At 38.5% G+C, this 25,780-nt stretch overlaps 3 protein-coding genes across 6 annotated transcripts in view; 2 read left to right on the plus strand and 1 right to left on the minus strand.

Annotated features, from left to right (window-relative positions):
* The first annotated feature begins 562 nt into the window (after nucleotides 1-562).
* Nucleotides 563-7,737, plus strand: LOC132978106 (aflatoxin B1 aldehyde reductase member 4-like). Its single transcript, XM_061043143.1, is given in 7 exon segments — nucleotides 563-839; nucleotides 2,246-2,433; nucleotides 2,529-2,633; nucleotides 3,216-3,312; nucleotides 4,972-5,071; nucleotides 5,213-5,342; nucleotides 5,882-7,737. Coding segments are annotated over 7 exon segments (1,059 nt in total). The 3' UTR covers nucleotides 6,044-7,737.
* Nucleotides 6,328-8,753, minus strand: mrto4 (MRT4 homolog, ribosome maturation factor). Its single transcript, XM_061043145.1, has 8 exons — nucleotides 8,627-8,753; nucleotides 8,362-8,420; nucleotides 8,175-8,278; nucleotides 7,516-7,597; nucleotides 7,359-7,426; nucleotides 7,123-7,274; nucleotides 6,857-6,933; nucleotides 6,328-6,760 (listed from the first exon to the last, which is right to left on the minus strand). The coding sequence occupies exons 1-8, from the start codon at nucleotides 8,652-8,654 to the stop codon at nucleotides 6,611-6,613; spliced, it is 720 nt and encodes a 239-aa protein (XP_060899128.1). The 5' UTR covers nucleotides 8,655-8,753; the 3' UTR covers nucleotides 6,328-6,610.
* Nucleotides 8,754-10,242: 1,489 nt separating this feature from the next.
* iffo2b (intermediate filament family orphan 2b) overlaps nucleotides 10,243-25,780 on the plus strand; it is a 33,149-nt gene continuing 17,611 nt past the window's right edge. The window contains exon 1 of one of the 4 annotated variants that reach the window (XM_061043147.1): nucleotides 10,243-11,382. In XM_061043147.1, the coding sequence (XP_060899130.1) occupies nucleotides 10,907-11,382 (476 nt within the window). In that variant the 5' untranslated portion in view covers nucleotides 10,243-10,906. The remainder of the gene's footprint in view (nucleotides 11,383-25,780) is intronic. The other 3 variants (XM_061043146.1, XM_061043149.1, XM_061043148.1) reach the window with 3 other exon arrangements.

Raw genomic sequence — 25,780 nt, forward strand, 5'->3', positions numbered from 1 at the left:
TTTGAATAGGCCAATATTTTATAAATCTGCATGTTTCAACACTTAAAAAAATAACAATTTATAATGACTTAATACATTTTATTAATAATAATAATAATAATAATAATAATAATAATAAATTTAATTTGTGATGCACTTTTACATTTTTTGCAAAAAATTCTCAAAGTGCTATGCTTTACAGATTTCCTGCCATATTTTCTGGACTACACATTACTGAATGTGGAAGAAACTTTAAGAGCATCCTTTGTGACATGGTTGGCTATTTGCTGACACCTTGTGGTCAGACTCTGAACTGCTTTCTTTATTTGGTATGACAACTGTCCTGTAGATGGATGGCAATTTCAACAAATAAAAAACAAAAGTAGGAAGTGGTCACTGAGGACGACCTTTGCACTACCTAAACTACAGTCTAACAGGCAAAGGCTGCGAGGCTCTGAAGATATAATAATAATATAGCACATGCTTCGTTTTAAATCGGTTAAGTAACTTTACGACGCTCCCTAACTACTACTTACATCGCGAACTTTGCCCTTCGCATGCTCATTGGCTGCCATATATTAGCATGTAGTGCGTAATAACAGGAGGACTGTGCACACTCAAAAGGAGCCACATTATCAAGGAAGTGCTCGTGGCTTGTAGAAACATGTCGTCGTGTCCAGCTAAACGGCCTGTTTCCCTACTGGGGACGACGGCTTTCGGAGGGCGAGCCGACGCCCAGCAGAGCCAGGAGATGGTGAAGACTTTTCTGGGCAGGGGGCACAACAGAGTGGACACAGCCTTCATGTACATGGATGGGAAGTCAGAGACGATCATTGGGGGCATGAATCTTCCTAAAACAGGTATATTAGAAGCACTGATAGTCGTAGAGACAATAAACACTTGACTCTCCCAGTGGGCTAATGCTAAAAAAAAGTTTTAAAAGTGGACTGACTGAACTATTGCTCATGACAACATAGGCCCACCTGCAGCTGGCAACACCTTGGAGTTATGATTTCTACTCCACTCGCTTTATAATTAATCAGTGCCTGTACAGACATTAACGTCAATGGAAATTATTAAATGTACGTGTAAAGACATGCATATTTAGGAGTTTTTGCACATTCTAGAAACGTAAGACACCTAAAGGGTTTCTCTCCCCTTTATTTTGCTGTTTCTGTCACCAGAGCCTGATGACGTAATCGTGACGTCTACTCCTTTTCCATTTGTTAGGGTCCTGATGTGGATTCCCGTTGTTGATATGTTTGATGATGAAGAAATTCGCCGTTGACACTGACTTGCTTACATAATGATCATTTTATTGACAAACAAGTTACAGCATCGCCAGGCTCGCCATGGTTCGACCTGGGAGAGACACAGCCAAAAGTGATCTCTCCCGAACATACACTGAGAATGCTATTTATATACAATGTCACAGAACACATGAGGACATCTGTTTGTTTTTTAGGACAACCCCTCTTTTTTCAACAGCAGGGGTTTCTGCCTTAGTCATAAGTATGTCATAAACTTAAAGGACAACACAGGTCACAGGTACAATCTCCTGTCTAGATGTCCCTGGGCAACCCTCTGGACATAAGGGTCCATTTGTTCACATTCCACTGCGGGGGAACCTAACTTCGCTCTAAGCATTTCCTGACAGTCATAACACATCCTGCGAACCACACCTCTAAACAACCATTCCACTGAAGGAAACCCCTTTAACAGATGTGTGCAGTATACACTTAAAGATCATTATAATATCTCTGTCCTAGATATTTAATACACTTCAGTCCAATGCACAATTTCAAAATAAATGTTACTTTATGATGTAAATTTAGTTAGCCATTTTTTGTCTACAGTTCCTTGCCACGTCAAGATTACATTTAGAGAGTAGCCTACAGACAATATTGAATAATCCAAATACAAATTACAAGTAAGGAGAATGTCTATTTCCAAGTTTATAGGAGAAGGAGAAAAAGTTATTTGAAAAACATAAATCACCAAATCAATAACAAAAAAGTTTTTATCATATAGATCCCATATTATCAGTCCACCAGTCTTTCATTTAGATAACATGCAAGTTCAACTTTGCTTTTAAATCAGAAAATGTGTTGATCAATGGTGTAGTTGTTTCATGTTTGTTCAAGCAAGCTGGTAGAATATCTGAATGTTTCTGTCATATGTTTTGATCATTTGTATAAAGTCACATAGTATCTTCCATGTTTATGAAAAAAATAATAATTCAGTTCTGTATAACTTGATGCGACAGTAAGTATAGCTACCAAGGCTAACCCCTGGGATGGAAAGACACTGAAGCCAGAGAGTGTACGCTCCCAGATGGAAACCTCCCTTCAGAGGCTGCAGACTGACTGTGTGGATCTTTTCTACCTCCATGCCCCTGACCACCAAAACCCAATTGAGGACACTCTTAGAGCCTGCAATGAACTCCACAAGGAGGTAAAGAGAATAGATACCTATTGAACCTATAATGTTAAAACACTATCTGCTTATTTCAAATAACTTTTTTTAAACATTAAAACACCACCCTACAGGGAAAATTCAAAGAGTTTGGTCTTTCAAACTATGCATCATGGGAAGTTGCTGAAATCATGTGCATCTGCAGACACAACAACTGGATTGTTCCCACTGTGTATCAGGTATTTATTTTTAAACGTTTTTTTTTATGTTTTATTCAACAGGTGACCCAGGATAGAGGTAGTTTTCAGCAAGGAAAACACCTATGGTGACACGTGCTGAGTTAATGCTAGACTTTATTTTTACCGCCACAGAATTCTGGCCTTACAGATCACCGTATGCTTTGAATAGGCATATATGCCTAATAACCAACATTAAACAGCAATAAAATGCACAAAACCCCATACATGAGCAAGGGGAGACTATACTTTAGATTAGTGTTGCCTTACATTTGGAATTGTGATCTTATACCGATATACAAAATTAGGAAAACACTCAACAAATATTGTATTCATATTATATAGCCGGACATTTTGGCCGTTTATATATACTTTTTTTTGCCAGACAACTGTATGTGATACTAAATACAAGCTGGTAATTAACAGCTAACATAAACCCTGGACACTCGTTTTTATAATGTAGAATATCCCAAGTTTTTCTCCAACTTTAATTGTTATTGGGGAAAAAAAAACTTTCATTGTTTATTTTACTTTCACTTAGATGTGATCTTATGCCCTAATTCAAACTCGTACATCTTTTCTCAGGGAATGTACAATGCCACGACAAGACGGGTTGAGACGGAGTTGCTGCCATGTCTGAGAAACTACGGAATTAAGTTCTACGCATACAATCCTCTTGCAGGTACAGTATACTTTCCCTCTCCTGGTGTACCTATACCACCATGAGGTTTACATTTGAGTCTGAGGTTTTGAGTAACATGTCTCAATAACTGTTAGATGTATTCTTATTAAATTGGTCAAAGCATCCATGTTCCTTTTAAGATAAATAATCACATTGATTGAACTCTACTTCAGCGCCAGCAAGAGGTCAATCATGTTTGTTTTACAACTTAATTCTTTGAATAGATTCCTATCATCCTCAAATTAACTTAGTGTTAAGTGCTAATAGAAGATGTAAGTATGCTAACTAAATGATGAAGATGGTAAATGTAACCCCTTTTTAGCACTGGCTTGTTAGCATACTAACATTATTATTTACTATTGTGCAATCCCAGCTTTAAATCAGCCTCATAGCCATGACTGTTAATCCACAGTCTGGTTTGGACTTTAAAGGTTTGTCTCTCACTGCAAAAACTCCCCCATGCACTCTAAAACTTGCACAGTTGACTGTTGGATCCCTTTCAAGAAAGACTTTTATCGTAAACGACATAATTCCTACTCAGAAACTGGGCTGTAAATCGTTCCATCTTGGCAACTACCTCAGTTTTAAATATTTAGGTCTTGTTCTAAATGATCTGTTCAGTGCTGCACTCATTCTTACTGTCATCATCCTCTTAACATTAGACAAGGCTTCTTGGAAGAACTTGCTGATTTCTTATTGAAAACTGTAACTGATTTTGATGGAATTATCATATCCTAGAGAATTAGAGATTCACATTTCTCTTGGCAATTTTAAATCTAAAAGAAAGGTTCTCTTTGGGGTTCCACAAGGGTCAGTCCTTGGGCCGCTGCTGTTTAATCGATACATGCTCCCATTTAGTGCTATCATGAAGAAACATAATATAGCCTACCATTCATATGCTGATGACACACAGTTGTACATTTCCCTGTCATCTCATGATCTTTCAATAGGGCTATCCAAACAATCTGTGAGAAAACTCCAACTTAGCCAGAGTCCTAACACGCACAAAAAAAATGTAACATATAACTCCCATCCTCAAAATACTCCATTGGCTCCCCTTAAAACACAAAATCACCTTTGAAATCTTATTATTAGTCCATAAAGAACTTAATGGTTCAGCTCCCAAGTCAATTTCTGACTTGCTCAAAGACTTCAACCCTACCAGGGCCCTCAGGTCATCCAGTGAAGATGTGTAAGTTGTGCCAAGAATTAGATCAAAGTCTGGAGAAGGGGCCTTAAGTTACTGTGGTTCTTGGAACAAACTTCCTGCTTACCGTAGTTCCGTCACAACTGTCTACTTTTAAAACTAAACTCAAAATCATTTCTCCCAAGCATACAAATAGTTACGCTTTGTGTGTTTTTCTAGGTTTTTGTTGAATGCTCTTTTTTGGTGTTTGATTGTTATGTGGTGTCTCTGATGTGCATTGAATTAAAAAAAATAAAAAATTGATGCATCTTATTCATGATTGTTGAAATAACTTTTTTGAATTCCCTTCTTTTCATTATCAGTGTAAAGCACATTGAGCTGACCTGTAATGAAATGGGCTTTATGACATTCTATTCTATTATTCTAAAAATGTAGAAAATATATCACTCAAAGTTGCAGAATTTAGTAGGACACAAGATAATTTCAATGTAGAAATGACTTCTCTTCTATAGGTGGCCTTCTGACAGGAAAGTACCATTTTGAAGACAAAGATGGCTCTCAGCCTACTGGACGCTTCTTTGGTAACAGGTGGGCTAAAGCATACCAGGACAGGTGAGAGACCAGGCATTCCTTTTTCTTAATGCTCCATGCAATATACGACTCCCTTCATGAGTTTCAGTATTTCTTCACAGCTAAACTTACACCTTTCACCATCGATCAATCACAAAATATTTGTTTGTCATTCTCCATTAGATACTGGAAGTTGAGTCATTTCCAGGCGATAGATTTGGTTCTAAATGCCTTGGAGACAGCATACGGCTCAAATAAACCCTCCATGACGTCTGCTGCGATACGCTGGATGTACCACCACTCTCAGCTAAAGGTACCAACTGTACATAGAGAGCTGTTGTGACATTATCATAGGAGTATTATCATAGTTGTATACTATACAACATAAGACATACAGTTCATTAAAACATGTTCAAAATGAAGTCAGCACAATATTTTGTATTAGTACGCAGATAATAATCCAAGATAAGTGTTGCCTTGGCACCCTGTTAGTCAATCATCAGATCAAGCCAGAGCAAACGCATGAAACCTTAGGTATGAACAAGAAGTCACCTAGACGGTAAGGGTTGTCACAATGCCAGAAATTTTGAACATACCTTGAAAAACTTGAAACCATATCAATCCGTTTTGATATCACAGCAATACACTGGCAGTTTACTTTCTGCAGTTAAGACGTGTTCTTTCTTTTGCTTGCAGCAGCTATTGGTTGAAAACATGACTGAGGATCTTAATGTTCTTTAAAAGATTTGCTTGTTTTGTAGTACTAGTGATCATTTAAAGAATGGATATTGTATCGTTTCAAAACACGTGGTATTGAAAAGTATTTGACCACTCGATTCTCTGCTGCTCCAGGGCAATCTTGGTGATGGAGTCATCATTGGCATGTCAAGTATGGAGCAACTTCAGCAAAACTTGGCTGCTGCAGACGAGGATCCTCTGGATGATCGAGTTGTCGCCGCCTTCAATGAGGCCTGGAATCTCGTTGCCCATGACTGTCCAAACTACTTCCGCTAAAAAAAAAAAGCAATCTACTCAAACAATAATTGAATAATTGACAAATACAATGACATTATTAAACATTATTAGGCTATTAAAGCCTAAAGCACTTAATTGTTGATGTTTAAATGCAAAAAAATAAGATTTCTTTCTTCTGGAGTTTTTTTTTTATTATTAAACTTACATTGAAAGATATTGTATTTTTACAAATCAAACTGTTATTCCTACACACGTGTATAAAATGATTTTACAAGGCTGTCTGTTTCCCCCCTTATTTTGCAAAAAGAAAAAATACTGTCATGATGTTTAGCACTTTTTCCACTATATTTGTTATTACACAAAATACATCATGAAGTCTCTTGACTCAAAGCTCCTGTTTTTACTGAAAACATTCAATCCAAAGCTAAAATTCAAGATGGACAGAAGTTCATGTTTTGGGATGATCAAATGGCCAGAAAAAGGAGATTACTAAAACTCCCGGGTCAGCACTGGCGGTCAAGATGAATGGTTTCTATGTCCCTCTGCTGTTGAAGGTTGGCAAAGATGACTTAAAAATTGCCGTTTACAAGCTGCCTTGTACACGTTTCATTCTGCACCATCATCATCATCATCATCTTCCTCATTGTCCTCCATGGACTCTTCTTCTCCAGCAATGTTCCCAAACTCGCCCGTTTCTGAGTTCCACATACATTTGATCTGCACCTTGAATTCTGCCATCTCGATGCCAAAGAGTTTCTATGGGCGGAAAGAAATAAACAGTTGGTCAAAATGCAATGCACTACAATCCGTTGCAGTTAACATTTTCTGTAGTCAAAGCAGTAAAGCACTCACCAGAATACGAGCCTGCTCAGGAGTTAGCATGTCTCCCTCCTTACAGACTTCATGGTCCTTGAGCAGTGTCACAACACCTTTGAATGATCCAAAATACGACTTTAACTAAACAAGTTGTTCACAAATAAAACTCCACATCAGTAAGATTTTGAGCTAAGAGTAGCAGGGAAGTATGGAGGAATTTACAAATGGGATGTTTGTTTTGCTCTTTGCATTACCTTATTAGCAAAAGAGAAACATTTACAATAACTGTAGTGTCATCTTACCTTTCTTGAGTGCGGTGGGGAGTCCTAATTGCCTCAGCTGGGGCTCCATTGAGTGAGTAAACTGTTCCAGGGGTCCCTCATCCAGAGTTACGTCCATCTGTGCCTGGTTGCCCGCCCTCGCATAATCCACCTCTTTGAAATGACTGAAGTACCTGCAAAGAGAGAACCCAAATCAGTTACCCAGGGAACAATTGTTGGATAAACCGTAAATGGTGCAGGAAGTGAAGCTAACTTACTCTTGTACTTCATCCTTTGTTTTATTTGTGAAAAGTACTCCTACTTCTCCCCGTAGATATTTGGTGACCTGCAGAGCATCAAAAAGTAATTTAACAATAGTTCATCATTTATCTTAATCATTTTCCATCCACCCCCCATACCTAGATTTATTCTTACCTTGTGCAAATTATCTTTGTATTCGTCTGTTTCTCCTTTACCCAAGGCGATCACCATGACTTTATTTTTTCCAAAGAAGAACCTGTGGTGCAGAAGAGTCCAACTATTATTGCAATAACAAAACATTAAAATCAATCAGTCTCTTTGAAAACGAAACGCTAACTATGATGATCAATAATTTATGTTGAATCATTTGAATAAAACATTGACATTAAAACATTATGCTGATTTTTATAGTCATTTCTGACAGTAGATGTGTTTGATTTTTAAACAAAATGAGCCATTTGAAGATGAAGCTTTGGCTTATGGGGACTTGGTATAGTTTACAATAATAATAATAATTATAATGTTTTTCTTTCATATGTGTCCAACACTCTGAAACACTGGTTCCTTCAGTGTCCTTGTTGGTGACATTTTATTCCACCCTTACTGACTGTTAGAGATATTTCAAACCATTTCCTCCAAATTATTTACAGTACCTATTTGTTCAACAAAATGTTCCTTCATTAGATTTTAAAATCATACAGTACTACCAAACAGTTTTTTTTTTTTTTTACAGGCATAGCTGTCCTCATGATAATTAAACAAACCAACATGTACATAGTCACAGAAATTACCCAATAAATTCCCTAATGTGATGGTTCATGTTTTTTTTTTACCTGCTATGTTTCCATGCTGTCCTGATGTCTTTCAGTTTGTTATTCCTCATATTTTCCACAGAGAATATGAACAAGTTTCTGTAGGTGTCCACACATTTCCGTAACTAAAAAGACATACAAGCAGAGATTATAGTGGAAATGTTTAGATAATTAGTTATCATAATAGAATAAATCAGATTACACTCACCTCCTCGATTAGTTTCTGTTTTAATTCCAGTCCCTTCTTGGCTGTTTTCGTTAACGAAACTGATAGAAAGGGTATGTGAAAATCAGTCAATCATTTGGTCTTAAGTTTTTACTGAGCGACGACTTTAACAGCATTCATATGTAAAACTGCTTTATGAAGCTAGCGTTGACTTGTGTCCATCAATTACCTTACTTTTATCTTCTCATACAAGCAAATTGGTAATATATTTAACCGTCTAATTTGTCTGTACATTACATTAATTTACCTTTCTTGTCTCTCTTTGACTTCGGCATGGTTTCCTCTCACGATGGCAGAGCAGCAGACGCACACGTGAAGTAAAAGGACCTCAAATGTTTCTGTTCTGTAAAGGTGACCGTGTGGCGCCTGAATACAAATAAGTCAGAAGATATTTAATTTAAATAATTATTATGTATCAGCGTTGCTGGTATGAACCCGAGAAATTAATTGTTGTATCTTAATTGATATTTCATTATTTTTTTTATTTGTTAATTTTATTTCATTAAAAAAAAAAACCGATAAAGTTAAGAAAAACAAACAAACATAAAATCTCACATTTTGAATGAAAAGGAGGAGAAAGAAGATTAATCTTATAATATATGCCCCTCTTTTAAAAAACATTAATTAAAACAAAACAGAACACTTATAATAAATAACTGCATAATAAAGCATAAAAATACCAGAGTGCTATTATTGGACATTTTTACGCCATTTGTGTTGATATTTATGAGAAGAAAAAAACAATGTCATTAAACGCAACATTTTAAATAGTCTTGCTGAACAGTAAAACATATTTTTTTAAATGTAGGCTATACGTTGCAGGACCCATGGGGGGGATACTTGACTGTACTTTCAGGGAGATCCCAATAGGTTACATCAGGAATAAGTGGCGCTATTTTCTGATAAGACACATTTTCTTTAAAAAACTTGAAAAGGTAGAACTAGGCTATACCATTATGTTAACATAGAAAGTTGTGTACAGTAGCCTATAAGTACAAATAAGTGTGTAAGGTAAAGAAGATGTAGAAAAAATAGCCTATAAAATTAAATAAGATGTATGAAGTGTATGAAGAATAAAACAACATATTTCCTCTTGTGCTTATTAATGTTTGTTACCGACACTAGCTTATTAATAACACCTCCACATTTCTGAATAAATAGTAGCCTATGTATGCTGTCAATATACATTATATGACGTGTAGATACAAAGATAAGATAAGATAAGATAAGACATGTTTATTGTCACTGTACAAGTACAACGAAATATTGTTGGAGCAAGCCTATAGATGCCTAATATCAGAAATATACAAACATACAAATACTAAAACCAAATATTCAAATAAGAAATACAATTAAATAATACGATATAGTGTACAATATACAAATAATTTGCAGGTGACAGGTATAGAATAAATATATTGCACTTAGTTATACAGGACTCTAGTGGGTATTTTGAGAAAAAAGTATGAATACTTATTCATATTAGTATAATATATATTAAGTTAAAATGAACTTTATATCATTAGGTGACCTTAAAAGTGAGTAACAAAGCAATAAAGATGTAGTTCTAAAGGGGCACATAGGTTAAAATATAAAGAAGGAAAGAAAGGAAAAACAGTAGCCTAGCTTTCAGAGACTACTACATTAGTTTCACTTCATCTTGACATGGTCTAATTCTGAATTATAATACACTATAATACACATGTGACTACATAGAGCTATAGGCTGCCATGTTGTGAATCATTTGAGGTGAAGTTTGTAAATCAGTTTAAACCACTACTTTTATGCATAGCGAGTTGAAATAAAATTAAATGGAATACCATTGTTTTACACAATGCTTTATTTTCTAAATTAGTTTTTTTTTTTTTTTTTTGGTAATCCTTTTAGCCAGGATGAGCTCCGTCTAGTCGCTGTCAGGGAAAGGGGGAGGTGACGTGGTGGGAGGGGCTGATGTGGGCGATAGTGCCGAGTTTAGCACTTTGCAACATGATCCGCGCACACCACGGAGAGGCCGGGCTCTGCGGTCCTGCGTCCTGCCAGCCCACCGCTACACATGGAGGAGACCGGATAGAGCAAAACTAACGAGGGAATGACAAAGAGAGAAGGTGGACCGTCTTCCTCTGGCTTGTATGATCCCGCACAGCATCAGCAGCTCCTGACAAAGCAGAGACAAACAACAGACATGAGGGTGACGGGAAGGGTGACTGCCGGTGCTTATTGCGGTCTGCGTCAAACCTCTTTCACCAGATAATGCCCTCGGTGCCTCTTTAAGGACTTTCCTTGGATTTTGTTAGCTTACATGCTGCGGGGTTCATGTCGGCATCTCGGGGAAAACATCCAGCAGGGACAGTGATGGTTAGCCAGTCTCAGTCACTCTCAGCATCTGCATTGTAAGGGGGAGAAACTGGTCCTGCGGGAGTGGGATTGTGGAGGAAAATGCAGAGATAAGGAGGACGAGTTTTTGTTGTTGCTTTCAAACCAGGTAGAGCCATCATAGTTGGATAACTCGGTGTTGTTGTTCGGCATCATGAACTCCATTTACTTCTCCGACACCCAGCCCGGGCCGGTCTGTGGCGTCCCGTCCAGTTCGGGCGCGGTAACCAGCGCCCTGCGAAATGACCTGGGCTCCAACATCCATGTGCTGAAGACCCTCAACCTGCGCTTCCGCTGCTTCCTCGCCAAAGTGCACGAACTGGAGAGGAGAAACAAACTGCTGGAGAGCCAGCTGCAGAAAGCCCTGCAGAGACCGCAACAACGCCACTTTTACACCCGGGAAGTTGCGGTGCAGACGGACGGCCCGGAGTCCAGAATGCCGGGTACCATCTGGAGTTTCACCAGCGTCCGGAGGCAAGGGGAGCGCTTTGAGACCCTGCACGGGCCCGGGGTGACGTGGACGCATCCGGACGGAGTTGGGGTCCAAATAGACACCATAACCCCTGAACTGAGGGCTCTGTATAACGTGTTGGCCAAAGTCAAGCGGGAGAGGGACGAGTACAGGAGAAAGTGAGTACCTAAAGGCCTAACTGTATGGGAAACTTGATGTTGATATTTACCTCCCCAAACTGATAATGTATAATGTGTATAATGTTGTAAAATACATTTCCCTTATAGCATCAATAATGCTAGAGAGAGAGCTCTTCACCGATAAACTTCAAAATGGGACGACCTGGGTACCACATTAAGCAAATGCGTGCAAGCAAGCCTACAGCGTCAAAATGACGTAATAAGGGTCCTTACAGAGTCATTTTTGACAAGTTTTGCCACTGACCCAGCCAGGTGCCGTTTTTGACAACCATGTGAGTCAGAATGGGCTGAATGTATCTCACCTGTAGGCTACTAATCATTAGCAGGGGGAGAATAGAGATGAAGGGTTCTGTGCAAATATTGCTTTGGGCCCCCTTTTCTATTTTGGGCCCCTTTAATCCTTACAAGCCTACATGACAATAAGAACCAAATTTAGAGTAGCTAGCTACAAGGTATCACTATTTTGCCACACATGAAGCCCCATACAGGGTTTCATTTCACAGGAATAGCCTATTACATTGATGTCCCATCAAGCCAACATCACAGTCCGTGCTTCAGTAGTCCAACTACTGCAAGATTGAGGGTTGAGTCCGTGTATGAAATTGTAGCCACTAAGTTGATCTAATATATTGCTACATTAAATCACGACGACACATAATCAGTATTGCTCTCAAAGACAAGTCTAATGGACAAAGTAAGACATCAGAAGAAGTTGTCTTGGGCCGTGTTTTCTCTTGGAGCAAAATGATATGCCACTAAGTGAAGAAAACGTTCAGAACTTGAACCGTGACGTCTCTGAAAGAATCTCTGAGTTGGTTGACAGTCAGATCTGATTGTTTTCTTATCAAGATGTTGTTTTCATCAGCCATCTTGTGACTTCAAACTTGTCACTGACTTTTTTTCTCGCCACGTGGGTGTGAGTCACAGATGTCCCCATATGCTCATCTGACAGTATAGTGAGGACACATGTCAGTAATAGAGTTACACGTCAGGTTTTATTTCACATGAGGGATGTCAGAGCCGAGCGAGACATGGATTGAATTGGCCCTTTTTTTCCCACATTATCAGGAAATTCCTCTGCATGATTCAGTCTCCACCAATTGTTCTTCTTCTTTAGTCTCATTAGTTTTATTTCCTTGAGGACTCATTGATGCGTCCCCGGCTGACCCACGTCACTTTTGGCCCGCTTGGCTGGCTGCTGTGAGGGGGGGGGGGGCTGCTTCTGTTTGCTGCTATGATTCAAGCAGAGAGGCATTTAGAGCGGGTCGGCTATGACGAAGGCCGACTTCCCCAGTGAGTGCACTGAGTCAGTGACACAGAATGTGTGCGCTCTCCCACTTTTCTGGGAAATTTCACATCCTGCCCAGTCATTCCCTGTAACACCAGCGGATCCTCTTTTGAGCATTTCTGCTCCAGAAGATGGATGTCAGAAACTGGGAGGGCAGCCAATAAAAACTGCTGCAGCCGAGGCCCAAAACTTTGGACCTCCATTTGCAAAAATGAGCCCTCTTTACTTCATGCCTCAGCCACCTTGTTTTCTTTTGAAGTAGAGTTTGAGTAAGCAAAATATATAAAGGTACTGCACTTTCATATAATAAACTCCAAAACAGTGGCTTTTGAGTTCTCCGTTACTTTTGTATTCATTATTTTGAAATCTTTTAAGAAAATCTGTTCTGATACCAGTACCCGTATCGGCATCTGATACTGCCTAAAATGAAACATTGGGCATCATCGAGTATGACAGTCAATGCACTGATCCCAAACTCTAACCAAGAGAAATTATGTGACAATGAAAGCTGTGTTATGCTAGCAGAGACTGTAATATCAGTCAAAGCTTTCACATTTTTTTTTCCAAAAATGAGTTTCTCACTGATGTAATGTGTATTTTTTAACCGCACTACTATCAGAGGGATACTTATTAGAACTGGTATAGGAAAGGACAAACGCTATTGGAAATCTCCACTTATAGGGTTAAATTGTGTTTACATTTCCATTATTTGACACTCAAAAGTGCGTAAGTGTCAATCGTGTCCTTTTTATTATTCGTTTTACATCCAGAAAAGTGAGGGAACAGAAACATTTCTTGCCTCTTTTTTATTGCCCATCATGGTAATCAATCTCTTCCCCTGCTTCACATTCCTTCTGTGCTCTCAGCTCAGTAATTGCATCATCACCGAGCTCACTGCCCAGTTGTTTTCTCTCTGTCTGCTGGTCTAAATCCTCTTTACTACAGTCACGTTTCAGCATTCAATGCCCTTACCCAGTTCTGCCCAAGCCTTTTCTGTTCTGCTCTTTTTGTGTACGACCGTTCCCTCGTCCTTCGCTCCACCCCTCGTCAGCCCCATGCACCCGTCTGCACGTAGACTTGCTTTGTAAGGCATACTAGAAATCCCTCCCAGAGCTCCCACAGTGCCCCAGTGATTTATTAAAGCTTTACGGGAGTGGACACACACACATGCAGATTGATGGCCAGCTGCTCCATTTCTGAAGTAAACACTTGCATTTATACTGAAACTTCTTGTGCGTTTACTTTCGGTCGACACAATGCCTCTGTCTGATCAAGGGACTATTTCCTGAGCCTGAGGCAAAGTGGTGTGATCTGTCATTGTCTGTAACACAATCACTTATGAAGAGATTTTGTGAAGTCAGTTCCCAGGGTACTCGGAAACAGAAAAAGGCTTAAATGTATTGGGATACATATTTGCCAGGACAATTTAAGATTGACTGATTGATTGAATGAAGTAGAACTATGCAGTTCATGACCCAGATAAGGTCCTTTATTATGCTTTTTAAAAAAAGTTGTTATATAAGTGAACATTTGACCACATTTTTAACCTGTTTAACCTGCTTTAAAGTCAAAACCAATAACTGCAGTGTGAACAAGAATAAAAATGCCAGACATTATCCGCACTCGGTGGCATGACTATATTAGTTGACAATATTCATTGTTGTTTTCAATTGAATCATCATGCATCACCCTTTAAATAAGATAACAGGAAAGGTGATCATTGATGCTTAAATAAAAAAAACCTTTAGGAATGATTTTCAAGTAGAGTGAACATGAAATGACCGATTGTATAAAAAGACATCCGTCATTAAACAATCTAAAGCCTGAATTAATTTACAATAAATTATTTTAGTGTTTAATTAGATTTGGGTCATTGATTTACATGTAGCAGGGACCCTGTATAGAAAGGCAGAGTCTCGTATAGCAAGACTAGAGGTGGGTGGGGGGAGGAGGGGAGGATCCATACAGCATAGAATCGTGATATTTAGCGTGGTGACATTATATTGATTCATGGCCACCAAGTATCAACGTTTTTATTGTATTAATAGCAAATATGATTTTTTAATTTGTAATTGCTGAAAGTTGCATTTTTAACAATTACTGCAGTCGTTCAGTCGTCCATGCTGTACATGTTTGTGTTCAGTTAAGTTCCATTAGACTGAAACACTCACAGTTCAGATTGTGAGGTGCATGTAGTCTTTTACAGGGTTTTACTTTGATCACAGTGTTGGTCAGTCTGTGGGCTTTACTCCCATTGTGTAGAAATAATAATAATAATACTGAAGTGAGATGAATAGACTGAGAATGTTTTCTTATTTGACAAAACTGATTTAGTTTCATTTTTGTGGACATAATCTCAAGTATCGTGATCATCATATCGTGGGGCCTCTGGTGATCCCCATCCCTACTAAAGACCATTTGGTGTGTGTCATCTTTTCTCTCTCTTACACACATTTCTTCTTCTCTTCTCTATATTCAGACCAAAGTTACAAAAAAGCATGAAGAACTTCTTCATATCCGTAGGCTTACCTTTTTCTTTCCTCATTTACAAGAATTCTTAATTAAGTTAAAAAGTTTAGTATGACCTCTAGAATTGTATTTAAATTGTGAGCTGAAATTAGACAAAACAATTGCAGAAAATAATTATCTTGTGCTGACATTTTCTCAACAATCTGCAGTCAGTCACCATTTTTTCTTAGTAGAAAAGTATATTGCTCCAAAATACTTCCAACACAGCTACTCTCCAGTATACTAAATTGTTTTTCAAGAGTACAATCGTGTTAGTGCACAGTAACTGGGTTTATTTGTGGACCTAAAAAAAGCTCTTCAGGAGATTTAGTCCACATTCTTAACTAATCTGTCAGGTGTTACACCTTTAAAAATAAAATATTGTGTTCATTCACAGCCATCTCGCTCACGTCAAAGCGCACAAAGACATCTCGAGTTGCTCAAGGTCTGGCTTCATAAATCAGACAGCCAGCTCATATGGCTCGTTCACTTAGTGCCATAGTGTCTGGACTGTGAGGTCAAATACTATCTCACACTGACAAACGACCCCGCAAAGCATGATGGGTAAAGTCAATGCCACTGCCCTCATACACACAGTGTTTACCCTTCTGTCCCACATCACTGTGAAACATCTCACTTTGATGTCAGTGAGGCTTTAACAGTAATTACCAGCAGCATGAGATAGTGCTTATAAGGCCATGAAAACAGCTGCAATGACATACTTATTTGTCAGTCAAAGTGTTAACTCGGAATAGAAAGTGTGTCACCGCAGTTCTGTGCAGGATGGTAAAGTGTGAATTTGTTTAGAATTTACATGTTAAACTGTTGGTGCAGCAGTACTGACGACAGTTTTATCCATTATGCAGATACTGCACAGAAACCAAGATAAGGAGTCAACGACAGCACTTGTGCTAATATGCTAATACCTGTTCTTAACACTGCATATAAAAAGATAAGAGAAGTTGTTTTCCTAATGCAAAGAACACTTAAGATGAGAGCACAATGTAGAAAAAAAAGTGATGCTCTGAGCATGACACCTTTTTAAATTTTAAAGCTGTAAGAAGGTTTAAACCGATTATGAACCAGACGGAAACGAATGATGTCTGATGTCTCTTTATGACCTATGACAGCAAAAAAAGATCATCCGTGATGTGATGAATTATTTCTATGCTATTATTATAAATGCCTGAAACCGCTACAGGGGGGTAGGTGGCAGGTGATTGCTGAAACAGCCTTTTCTTCACATATTTAATGGTCAAGATGTGTAATGAGTGATACACCTGACTGTTAAAAGAAAGCTGTATTCAATTTTTGTAATAAAAAAAAATTACCAAAAAAGATCTGCAGGACAAAGAGCGTAGGTACCACTTTCTCCACAGGGGGCACCAAAAAAATTGCACATACTTAAAGTCCCCAAAGGAGCTTTAAGATGCAATTAACTTTAATTGAAGTCTCTTTTTATTAACTCAGTGTCATTCATGGGTCACTAAGGAGGATATACAAAAACTTCTAACACATCTTCATCAATTCTGGTTCATATTTTCCCCAGTGTGGCATAGAGATTACATTTGAAATGTAAAGAGAAAATAGCTTTATTTCTTCCTTAAACATGACCTGGTTACATCTACTGTATCTAGTTTTGTACTGTATTCTCAAGACATGCATCATCCACATTTTAGCCTTTTTCCTGCTTCCTGATTTGAAACCATCAATTTGTCAATACCTCATATGCTGCAGAGGAAATTAACCACAATATATGGTTGTAAAAACAAATTGTTTGTTAAAATGGACTGTATTGCATTGTTATTTTTTCATTACTTAAATCTATTGTTTATCAAACACTGAGGATTCCCTTTATCAAACTGTTTGTTCACAGAGAGAGTAAAGAAAAACTGAACAGTCAGCTGGAAAGTATCTTTCCACTACAGTGTTTGTCTTCACCAGCTGGGACTTGAACTAGAGACCCGTGGTCTTTGCCATTGCCTCTCCTAATTGGTTCTTTTTTCCGTCATTGCACAGTCCAAACAAGTGTCCTGCAAAATGACAATGTGGGCGATACATGGACGTAAAGTGAACCCGACCAGTCTCCGGGCCCCTTGGGCATGTTCTCCCTGCCTGCATGAATAATTCACATTCAGCTGAATTTAGCTGTGTGTGTGTGTGTGTGTGTGTGTGTGTGTGTGTGTGTGTGTGTGTGTGTGTGTGTGTGTGTGTGTGTGTGTGTGTGGATCAATGCAGTGAGAATCCACTGAAGACGCTTTTCTGGCGCTTTGATCTCTCTTCCTGTGCTACGAAGAGGTAATAGGCCCAGTCAAGCATCCCCTTTGAAAGCAGGATTTGGAGTTGTCGTAATAAAGAAGTGACTAATTGCAGGGTGAGGTTTTGCTGTGATTCCAAAGCTGCAGGCTGCGTTATGTTTCAAATATCATATTTCCTGAATTAAGAGCACCGCTGATGAACTCTTCCCCCTCTTTCTGCTTGTCTTTGGTGCTGACCTGCCCCTGCTTATAATCCAGCCAGTCTATTCAGGAAAGGGATTTTCTCTAAGCCGTCACCTAGCACCGAGGCTCTAACCTCCAGCCACTGCTGCACCGCGTCCTGGCACAGAGCCGCCTGCGTGCTGAGCCAGGGCCTCTCAGGGAGGGAGACTCCCTGCTGCTGAGATACTGAGAGAGAAAGAGAGAGAGCTCAGTCCACTAAAACCATTGAGCTTCAGATTAGAGCTCTTATTGTTCCTCTCTTATGCTCTATTCCTGTCTGCATGGTGCGTTTTGCCTAAACTCACAACATGTTTTAGCATTTGCAGTCATAACTTTAATCATAGGTCATTTTTCATGTTTAAGAATTTACAAAGAATGTATTTCCTCTTTATAAAAACTAAACTATCAGTTGAAATTCTTAAGAGGTTTATACCTCTGTTACCTCATTGTAGTATGTACAACATTGCAACTAGCCTAACAATTACATCGGGTTATTATGAAATGAGCAGTGTTGTTTATTTTGAGTGAATCCTGCATAATGCAGTACTACATTGGTTACCAGCTAGGGGGTCAGGACCTAATAAAGTAAAGGAGAAATGAAATCTGAGGGGACCTGGCTTTATTAAGTACCAAGAGAAAGAAAGTCAGCACATTTTTGGCACACAAAAAATGTAAGGCTGTTCAGCTTTCCACAACAAAAATCCTCTTTTTAATTTGAAATATCCAAACATTTTGGTCACGTTAGGTCCTATAGAGTCAACCTTAAACAGGAATGTGTGAACTGCTCACAGCTCACAGACCTTTGCAACGTAATCCACGGCTAAAAATAGTCCAAGAAAGAGCACTAATCTTTTTGGCATAACATGCGCTTAAACTTTAAATGCCTGAACAACTACAGACAACTTGTTCTCAAACTGAATCCTTGTATTTGTGACATGTCTTTAAGGACTCACATCTTCAGTAGAACCGAGGGGCTTGAGCCAGACAGTTTTTAAAAAGGCAGAGAGTATTGAGAGGCAGAGGAATGCCTTCTGGCTATTTCTGTTTTCATGAATTTTGTCAGTGGAAAATAAAACTAAAGAGCAAGTATGGATGCACCGATGCATCAGTTGAACATCTGTATCGGCCTTTATAAGTTGTGTTCACAGACATCGGCCCATCTGTAAATAATGTGGCATGCACCGATGTCAGTAGCAGATGTGTATCTGTTGTGTCGCATTGATTTTATGCTGGCAAGCTAGTATACCTATAACTGCTGATTCAGAGAAGAGATTTTTTCATATGGTCAAACGTGAAAGAAAATGTCGGATATGTGGGGGTCTTTCACCTTCTCTTGGAAATATCAGCAACATGCAGTTTGTCAGACATGTTTCAGTAACATTTCAAGAAGAGGGCCTGTTAATAATAATTAGAATACGTCTTATCTCATGGCTTATTTGACAAACAGACACAAAGTATTATGAAGAGGTCATGAAAAAAACATTGGTAACAAAATCAGCAATTGGATAAATTGTTATTTTCAACTTCGATATTTGGCGCTGATTTAAGAGCTTCTTTAAGAACAGCAACTCAATTGCAAACAAATGTATGCCGCTATTCAGATTCTGGGACCATTATTAATACAAGGTGGCATCGACACAAGATGATGAAAAAGAACTCTGCATTGATTTAATCCTGGAGGGGAAATCAGTGTGACTTCATTCCTGGAATGTGTTTCCCTCTCCGTTTTCCTGTGCCTTGTTCTCTCTCTCTCTCTGTGCCTGTGTCTAAGCTGCAGCTGTGCTTGATTATTCAAAGGTATCGATACAGCTGAGAGCGGTGGCGTGTTGCCATATTTAAAAGTGCAGGGATGCACCTGTGCCTTTATGTCGTGAGCTCTGTGACTGCAGAGGGAGACTGATGCTGTACTCGAGGTCTGGTAGAAAGTTAGGTCAACTATATCTTCTAAATCCATAATGATAAGCGCTAATCCTTATTTACACCCAACTATTACTAAGTGTGTCTGCCTTCTGTTCAGACCTGCTCACTTTGAAAAGCTATTACACCTTTTCCTCAGGCATGGATGTGCTGAAACAGCATCACCACTTAATAACCGCTGGAATTGAAACGCTTGTTATTCCAGAGAAAATAATGCTGGTTGGCTTGCAAACACATTTAGGAGCAGTTTATGATGGTGCCAGACAGGAAGGTGGCGTGTGAGAGTCCTGACAGGTGGTAAATCTGTGTCTGTGCTCCTGCAGGCTGAGAGGAGAGCACATGTGCCAACCGTCACAGCTGCATGGAAATCATAGGAAAAGTGTGCAAAGCTTTAATGGCAGCCTTTTCATTTCACAACATCAAATGTACTAGTAAAAAGTAGTAGTGCTAACACATACTGTAATCCTAACCAGGCTATCAATACGACATAGGAACAACAGATCTTTGAATACACTTAACAGAAGAGCAAACAAGGTTATCATTTTTTATTTTTTTAGACACCCAAAGTGAGTTTTTATGTATAATCATGACCAGTTAAGAAACTTATGATCGGAGTGCCGATTATGTCGCCCCCCCCCCCCCCATGTGTAGAGGCTAGAGTCCTCGTTGCAGCGGCTGTGGGTTCGAGTCCGACCCGGCCCCTTGCTGCATGTTGTCCCCCACTCTCTCCTCCCAACATGTCCTGTCTCTCTTCGGCTGTCCTATCCAATAAAGGCAAAAAATAATAATAAAAAAGAAACATGATAAGCAAATACTAAAAAACCAAACATTTCCATGTTTTAATGACACAAGTTAAATACACAGACTTGGCTTTTTATGCTATTGTTGCTGGAACAGGAGACGTTTGGCTTTACTTCTTGCAAAAGTCAATACAATTCTTGTATACTGGCTAATTGGTTAACCTACTTATTGTTGTGTCACCAATTTTGTTTGATTAAACAATCACTACTAAATAATGAAAACTAAGGGTAGATTTGTTATGTTATGTGATTGTCTGTGGGCTGCATATAGCCCCCGGGCTGGGAGTTTCATTTGATTTAATGAAACACTTTTGTGGCCAGGAGCCTAGATTTCCTGTGCACAGAGTGGCAGCAGGTTTTTTTTTTGTTGACTCCTGAGGTTCACCCTACAGGTGTGTGTACCAACAGGTACAAAAGACGTTTGTGTGCCTGTAATGTGTCATAGCTCTGCGATGTCTCACATCATTTGACTGCACGCACCCTGCACACTTTTTGTGCCAGAACTGAACATCTTTATCTTCTTTTCTTCTTCACTGTCGTGTCCCTCCCTGTGCGGCTCCACCCAAACAAGGCCGGGCATGCATCATGTTGTTTGTTCTCTATATGCACTTACATGGACTCTCTTAAATCCATGTCAATTGTCAATCACAGGACCTAGCTCTAAGCCCTCCATTCAGATTGTGAAGAAGTCTGTCTCTTTTAAGTGGAGTGTTTTAACAGCTTATAGCCTAACTGTTTTTTTTTGTTTATAATTGTACTGTATATTAAGTCAATAGCCCGGGGTGCAGGGCTTTTATAGGGATTGCAGTAAATGAAATCAGTGGGAAAACAAGCAAGTTAACAGCCTGGCTGGTTTGAAGGATGTGGGGTGGGGTCAGTGTGCAGTTTGCAGTTTGCAAGACTGCAGGGAGAACTGATTTTCTGTCGCAACACTCTGTCACTCCCTCCGCTTCGGGCTGTGTTAATAAGCTATATATTATAGAGCAGTTCTTGATAAGATACGATAAAATAAGAGAATAATAGATTATTAATAAGATAGGGTTATATTATATATGATATAATTAGAATGAAAATCCCTGAGGAAATTCTAGTGCAAGATTGCTCCAAAATAACAGTACAAAAGCAAGAGCCCAGCAAACAAAGCAATTACAGGGCGCCGCTAACCTAGTGGTCTGTGCGTACGCCCCATGTGCAGAGGCTGTAGTCCTCTAAGCAGGCAGCCCGGGTTCGGATCGGACCAGTGGGTCATTTTCCGCATGTCATTCCCCACTCTCTCTCTCCCTGATTTTGGACACTATCCACTGTCCTGTCTCTTAATAAAGGCAAAAGAAAGCCTAAAAATAATCTTAAAAAACAAACAAACAAAGCAATTTAAATTACACTGACAGAAGTATTGGTAGTTTTAATATGAGGTATTACAAAAAAAATTAAATTGCTCCAAATAATTAATACAAAACTGATGATATCAAACATAAATGTATGTAGTAGTAATAATAATGAAAATGGAATATTGAGCATGCTAGTGAAATAAAATTAATATTGCACCTGGTATAGATAAGCATAATGGACCAGTTATATTTCACATGATGTAATGAAAGTAAAAGTCTTGTTGATAGTATAAATGAGCATATAGGATTAGTTTGATTGCATATGACAATGAAAGTAAGAGTCATATTGCACATGGTGTAAATAAGCCTAATGGATCAGTGTTATTGTACATGATAGTTAAAGGAAAAGTTATTTTGCACACGATAATAAGCACAATATAGCTCAATGTTAAAAGGGTTACATTGAACATGATAATGAACATACTTATTTTTCACATGGTGGTGAAAAATAATATTGTACATTATTTTTTTGTATATCATGTTAATTTTGCCCATGATAATAAAAACAATACAGCCCTTATTAAAAAGTCATATTAAAAACAATATGATTATAATACAACCCCTGCACGCTATCCGTTTCCTTCTTGTCTGTAAAATCTTCGGTAAGTTGGAAACTTCTGTTGACAGAAACTCTTTTGTCTTCCTGCCAGATCTGCCAGAGGAGACATTTAACCGTCAACCTTTATAAATATCAACAAATCATCAAGTTTGGATTGGTTTCAAAGCGCCTACACCTTTTGCATGTCCCTACAAGGATTAATCACTTACAATTTGAGATACTGCTGCCATTATAAACACTTAGATATGTTTCTTTGTAAGCAAGTATCCCTTTTTTTCCGGGTCTCTTAGGTCATACCTGTTGCTTGGAAATGGATGGTAATTGCTTGTGAACACTTCTGTTTGTCTCTCTTTTTTTTTTAAAGGTTTATAGCTAATCTGACAGCAGCATCCCTCAGGCCAGAGAAAAGAGGGCTTGGACAGGTTGGGGGAGTGAAGCAATTAAGATAATACATGTGCACAGTGTAAAGAAGTTGAACTCACAACCTCATTGTGGGGGAAACGTCTGTGTGGCAATGCAGTGGGGCCGGCTCAGGATGGAGGATTAGACATGTTATAACAGTGGCTGCTGATTATCTGTCAGTCCATTGGCATGATGGGAGGATTCACTGGTGATGTACCCAACCCTCTATTGAGAGAGAGACGCTTTGATTCACCTTGTTCTAAAAAATGTAAGCGGCATAATTGGCGTCTATGGGGCTGAATTTACTTCTAATGTTGTCGTGTAGTTTTGCAGCTAGTCTATGTTGTTGAAGGTTTAACTCTGCCCGAACCTGCTTCACAGTTAAGTCAACAAAAAGTCGTTCCACTGCATAAGGATTTTGAGAAGATTATATTTAATGAGAAAGTTTAGTTTGTTAATGATCCATGAAGATCTCTTGACACAAATGCAGCTTTACAGAAGTGTCATCACTGTCTGAGTTTAAATAAACATCCTACTGTTCCCAAAGACTTTTATTAAGAAATGTTTGTTTGAGACAGAGAACATTTATCAGACCCACAGATTAATTATACCTCTCTTTACTTAAAACATCTCTGAATCATTGTTAATGCTTTTATCCAAAACCTCACAAACTTTAACTCTAACTAAATATTATACAAGCTTGTGTAAATGTGATTGATTTAAAACATATTCCTATTTGTACTAAAAGGTCTTATAAACAAACATATACTGTACGTCACAACTAAATATATCCCCGTTTCAGCCAGTGGTCCAGTTCAGTACGGTTTGGTACACATTTATATGCATTTCCACAGTCAAAAGTTGGGAATGGTAACAACATATCTGTACCGTCTCACTTTTCTGCTAGCCTTCTGTTGGGGTGCCAAGCGTACCAATCCCACCTTAAGGAGTGCAGCTAGACGTACTGCAGTCTGTTGATTGGTCAAAAGGATTGTAACTTCCTGTGTAACAGCGGTAATAAATTACATACACAAAACGCGCCATGTTTAAATATCTCATGGACTTCGAGGGAGTAATGTCAAGGCTTTTTTTTTTTAGTTTTTCTGCAAATAATGTCAGCAAATACTGTAGCTCCGCCCGGTGGATGACCTCGGAGGCGTAGACCTTCCAAGGGATCAGTAATCTTTGTCTCCTGTGTCTGGCTGCTATGATGTAAAACTATTACGTAGCTTCCACGGCTATCACCACCCGGCTTACACCCGGCCTACCAAGTAAGGGTGCAGTCAGCTGTGGAGACACAAGCAAGATCAGGGTTTATTATATCAAACCGTACCACATTGTACTGAACCGTATACCAGATTGCTTGGTGGAAAAAGGGCTTATGTATATCTATACATGCATACTGGATGAAATGAATTGGTAGTTTTGCAGATAATTAAAGTATTCTACATAAACCCATAAATATGATCATTACAAACAGTGTTTTTCATCATAATGTGGGCATGGTATGGACACAGGGGTAGCCTGTATACCGTCACAGAAGACATTCAAATTAGCTAGTTACATTTAGTTCTTAAATTATGAATTATTTTTTTTATATGCTTTGAGAATCTTTTAATTATAAGAGGTTTTGTTTATGAATGTAGATACATTCAGTAGTATTGCTGAGTGATCTCGAAGATTTAAACACAGGATGAATTAAAGCATAAAGGAAATGACCTTGGACATTGTAAAAATAAATTAAAATAATAATACATGAAGTATAAAGTTATATAAAACAGTTTATATATATGTGCCAGGAATGGACTATCCACAAGTTGAATAACCCGAGGAATGTTCTTCTCTTTAGAATCCCGGATTCTGATTATAGCTGTCTGTATTTACTCCCTGGAGGAATCATCTCATGAATGAAAAATGTTCAGTAAGAGCCAGCTCAAACAGATTTCAAAGTCTTTAGACAAAGTAGAGCTCTGCAGTCTGATAAAGAGATGAGAAGGAAAGAGCAGCTAATTAAGATGCTCTCCTCTCCTCCATGGAGAATCGGACATTTTTGTAACTCGTCATATTCCACATTCTGCGGGTCTGAAGTTCAGTTTAAATCACCCTGATTTACGGAAAGGCATTTAAAGTATATAGTCGGTTCTTTAGAAGGGCCATGGTGGAATTCATCATGCTTCTATTAATATCACTGTGTCGCTAAGACAAGCATTATGGTGACTTACAGCTAGTGGTTTGGCTGAATTTGTACATGAACAGAACCTATCATTACATTCCAGCTTACACTGTCCTGTTGTAAAGTTTAAGATTGAGGCTTCTATCATAGTTTAAACAACCCACTGCTAAAAAACTTCGTAACAAAAAGAGATGATAATAGAAGACACAATGAGATTCACTCACAGGTTTAAGCTCACAGCTGCTCTATTGTGCCTGTAAATAATGCAAAAATAAAATAACAAATATATTAATGTGCAGTTCTAAAAAAAGATCATTTAATAAGCAAACTTCAAATGTATTTTTTTGTTAAGAAGGAGCGTTCTACCTTCTCTGCTCAAAACAAAAACAGACTGGACCGGAAACTTAGAAGGACATTCTGGCTGCTGCATTGTTGTCAGAGAAGCCAGCACTTCAACATAACATGTTTCCTAAATGTGTGATGATGTTGTAAGGTTGTATTTTATGATTTAATTCAGTATATATCTTACATATTGCTCCTTTAAACACATTTTCCATTAAATGATCGGAATACATTCATTACGCCAGAGGATTTATACAAAAAATGTTGATTCCTTAGCCTTCAATGGCCATTATATAAATAACAAATGTTAGCTGTAACTGCTAAACAAGCTTGCAATATTATTGTGAACATGTTAGCGTTTTCAAATCAGCTTTAATCATCATCAGTGCAACAATGTACACCAACATCAATATATTAAAATTCTAGTTGTGAACATCTTAGCTTTCAAAAATAAATGTGCAAGAATTGTCATTGTGAGCTTGTTAGCATGCTGCATTAACATGTTAGCATCCTTGTAAGA

This window comes from Labrus mixtus, chromosome 7 (genome assembly GCF_963584025.1).
Source record: "Labrus mixtus chromosome 7, fLabMix1.1, whole genome shotgun sequence".
Lineage (NCBI taxonomy): Eukaryota > Metazoa > Chordata > Actinopteri > Labriformes > Labridae > Labrus > Labrus mixtus.

Coding starts and splice junctions, on each gene's coding strand:
- mrto4 (XM_061043145.1), bottom strand. CDS start 8,654: ATGCCGAAGTCAAAGAGAGACAAGAAAG. Junction 7,427..7,515: donor ACAAAGATAATTTGCACAAG/GTAAGAATAAAT, acceptor GATGCTCTGCAG/GTCACCAAATATCTACGGGG. Junction 6,934..7,122: donor CCCCACCGCACTCAAGAAAG/GTAAGATGACAC, acceptor GATCATTCAAAG/GTGTTGTGACACTGCTCAAG.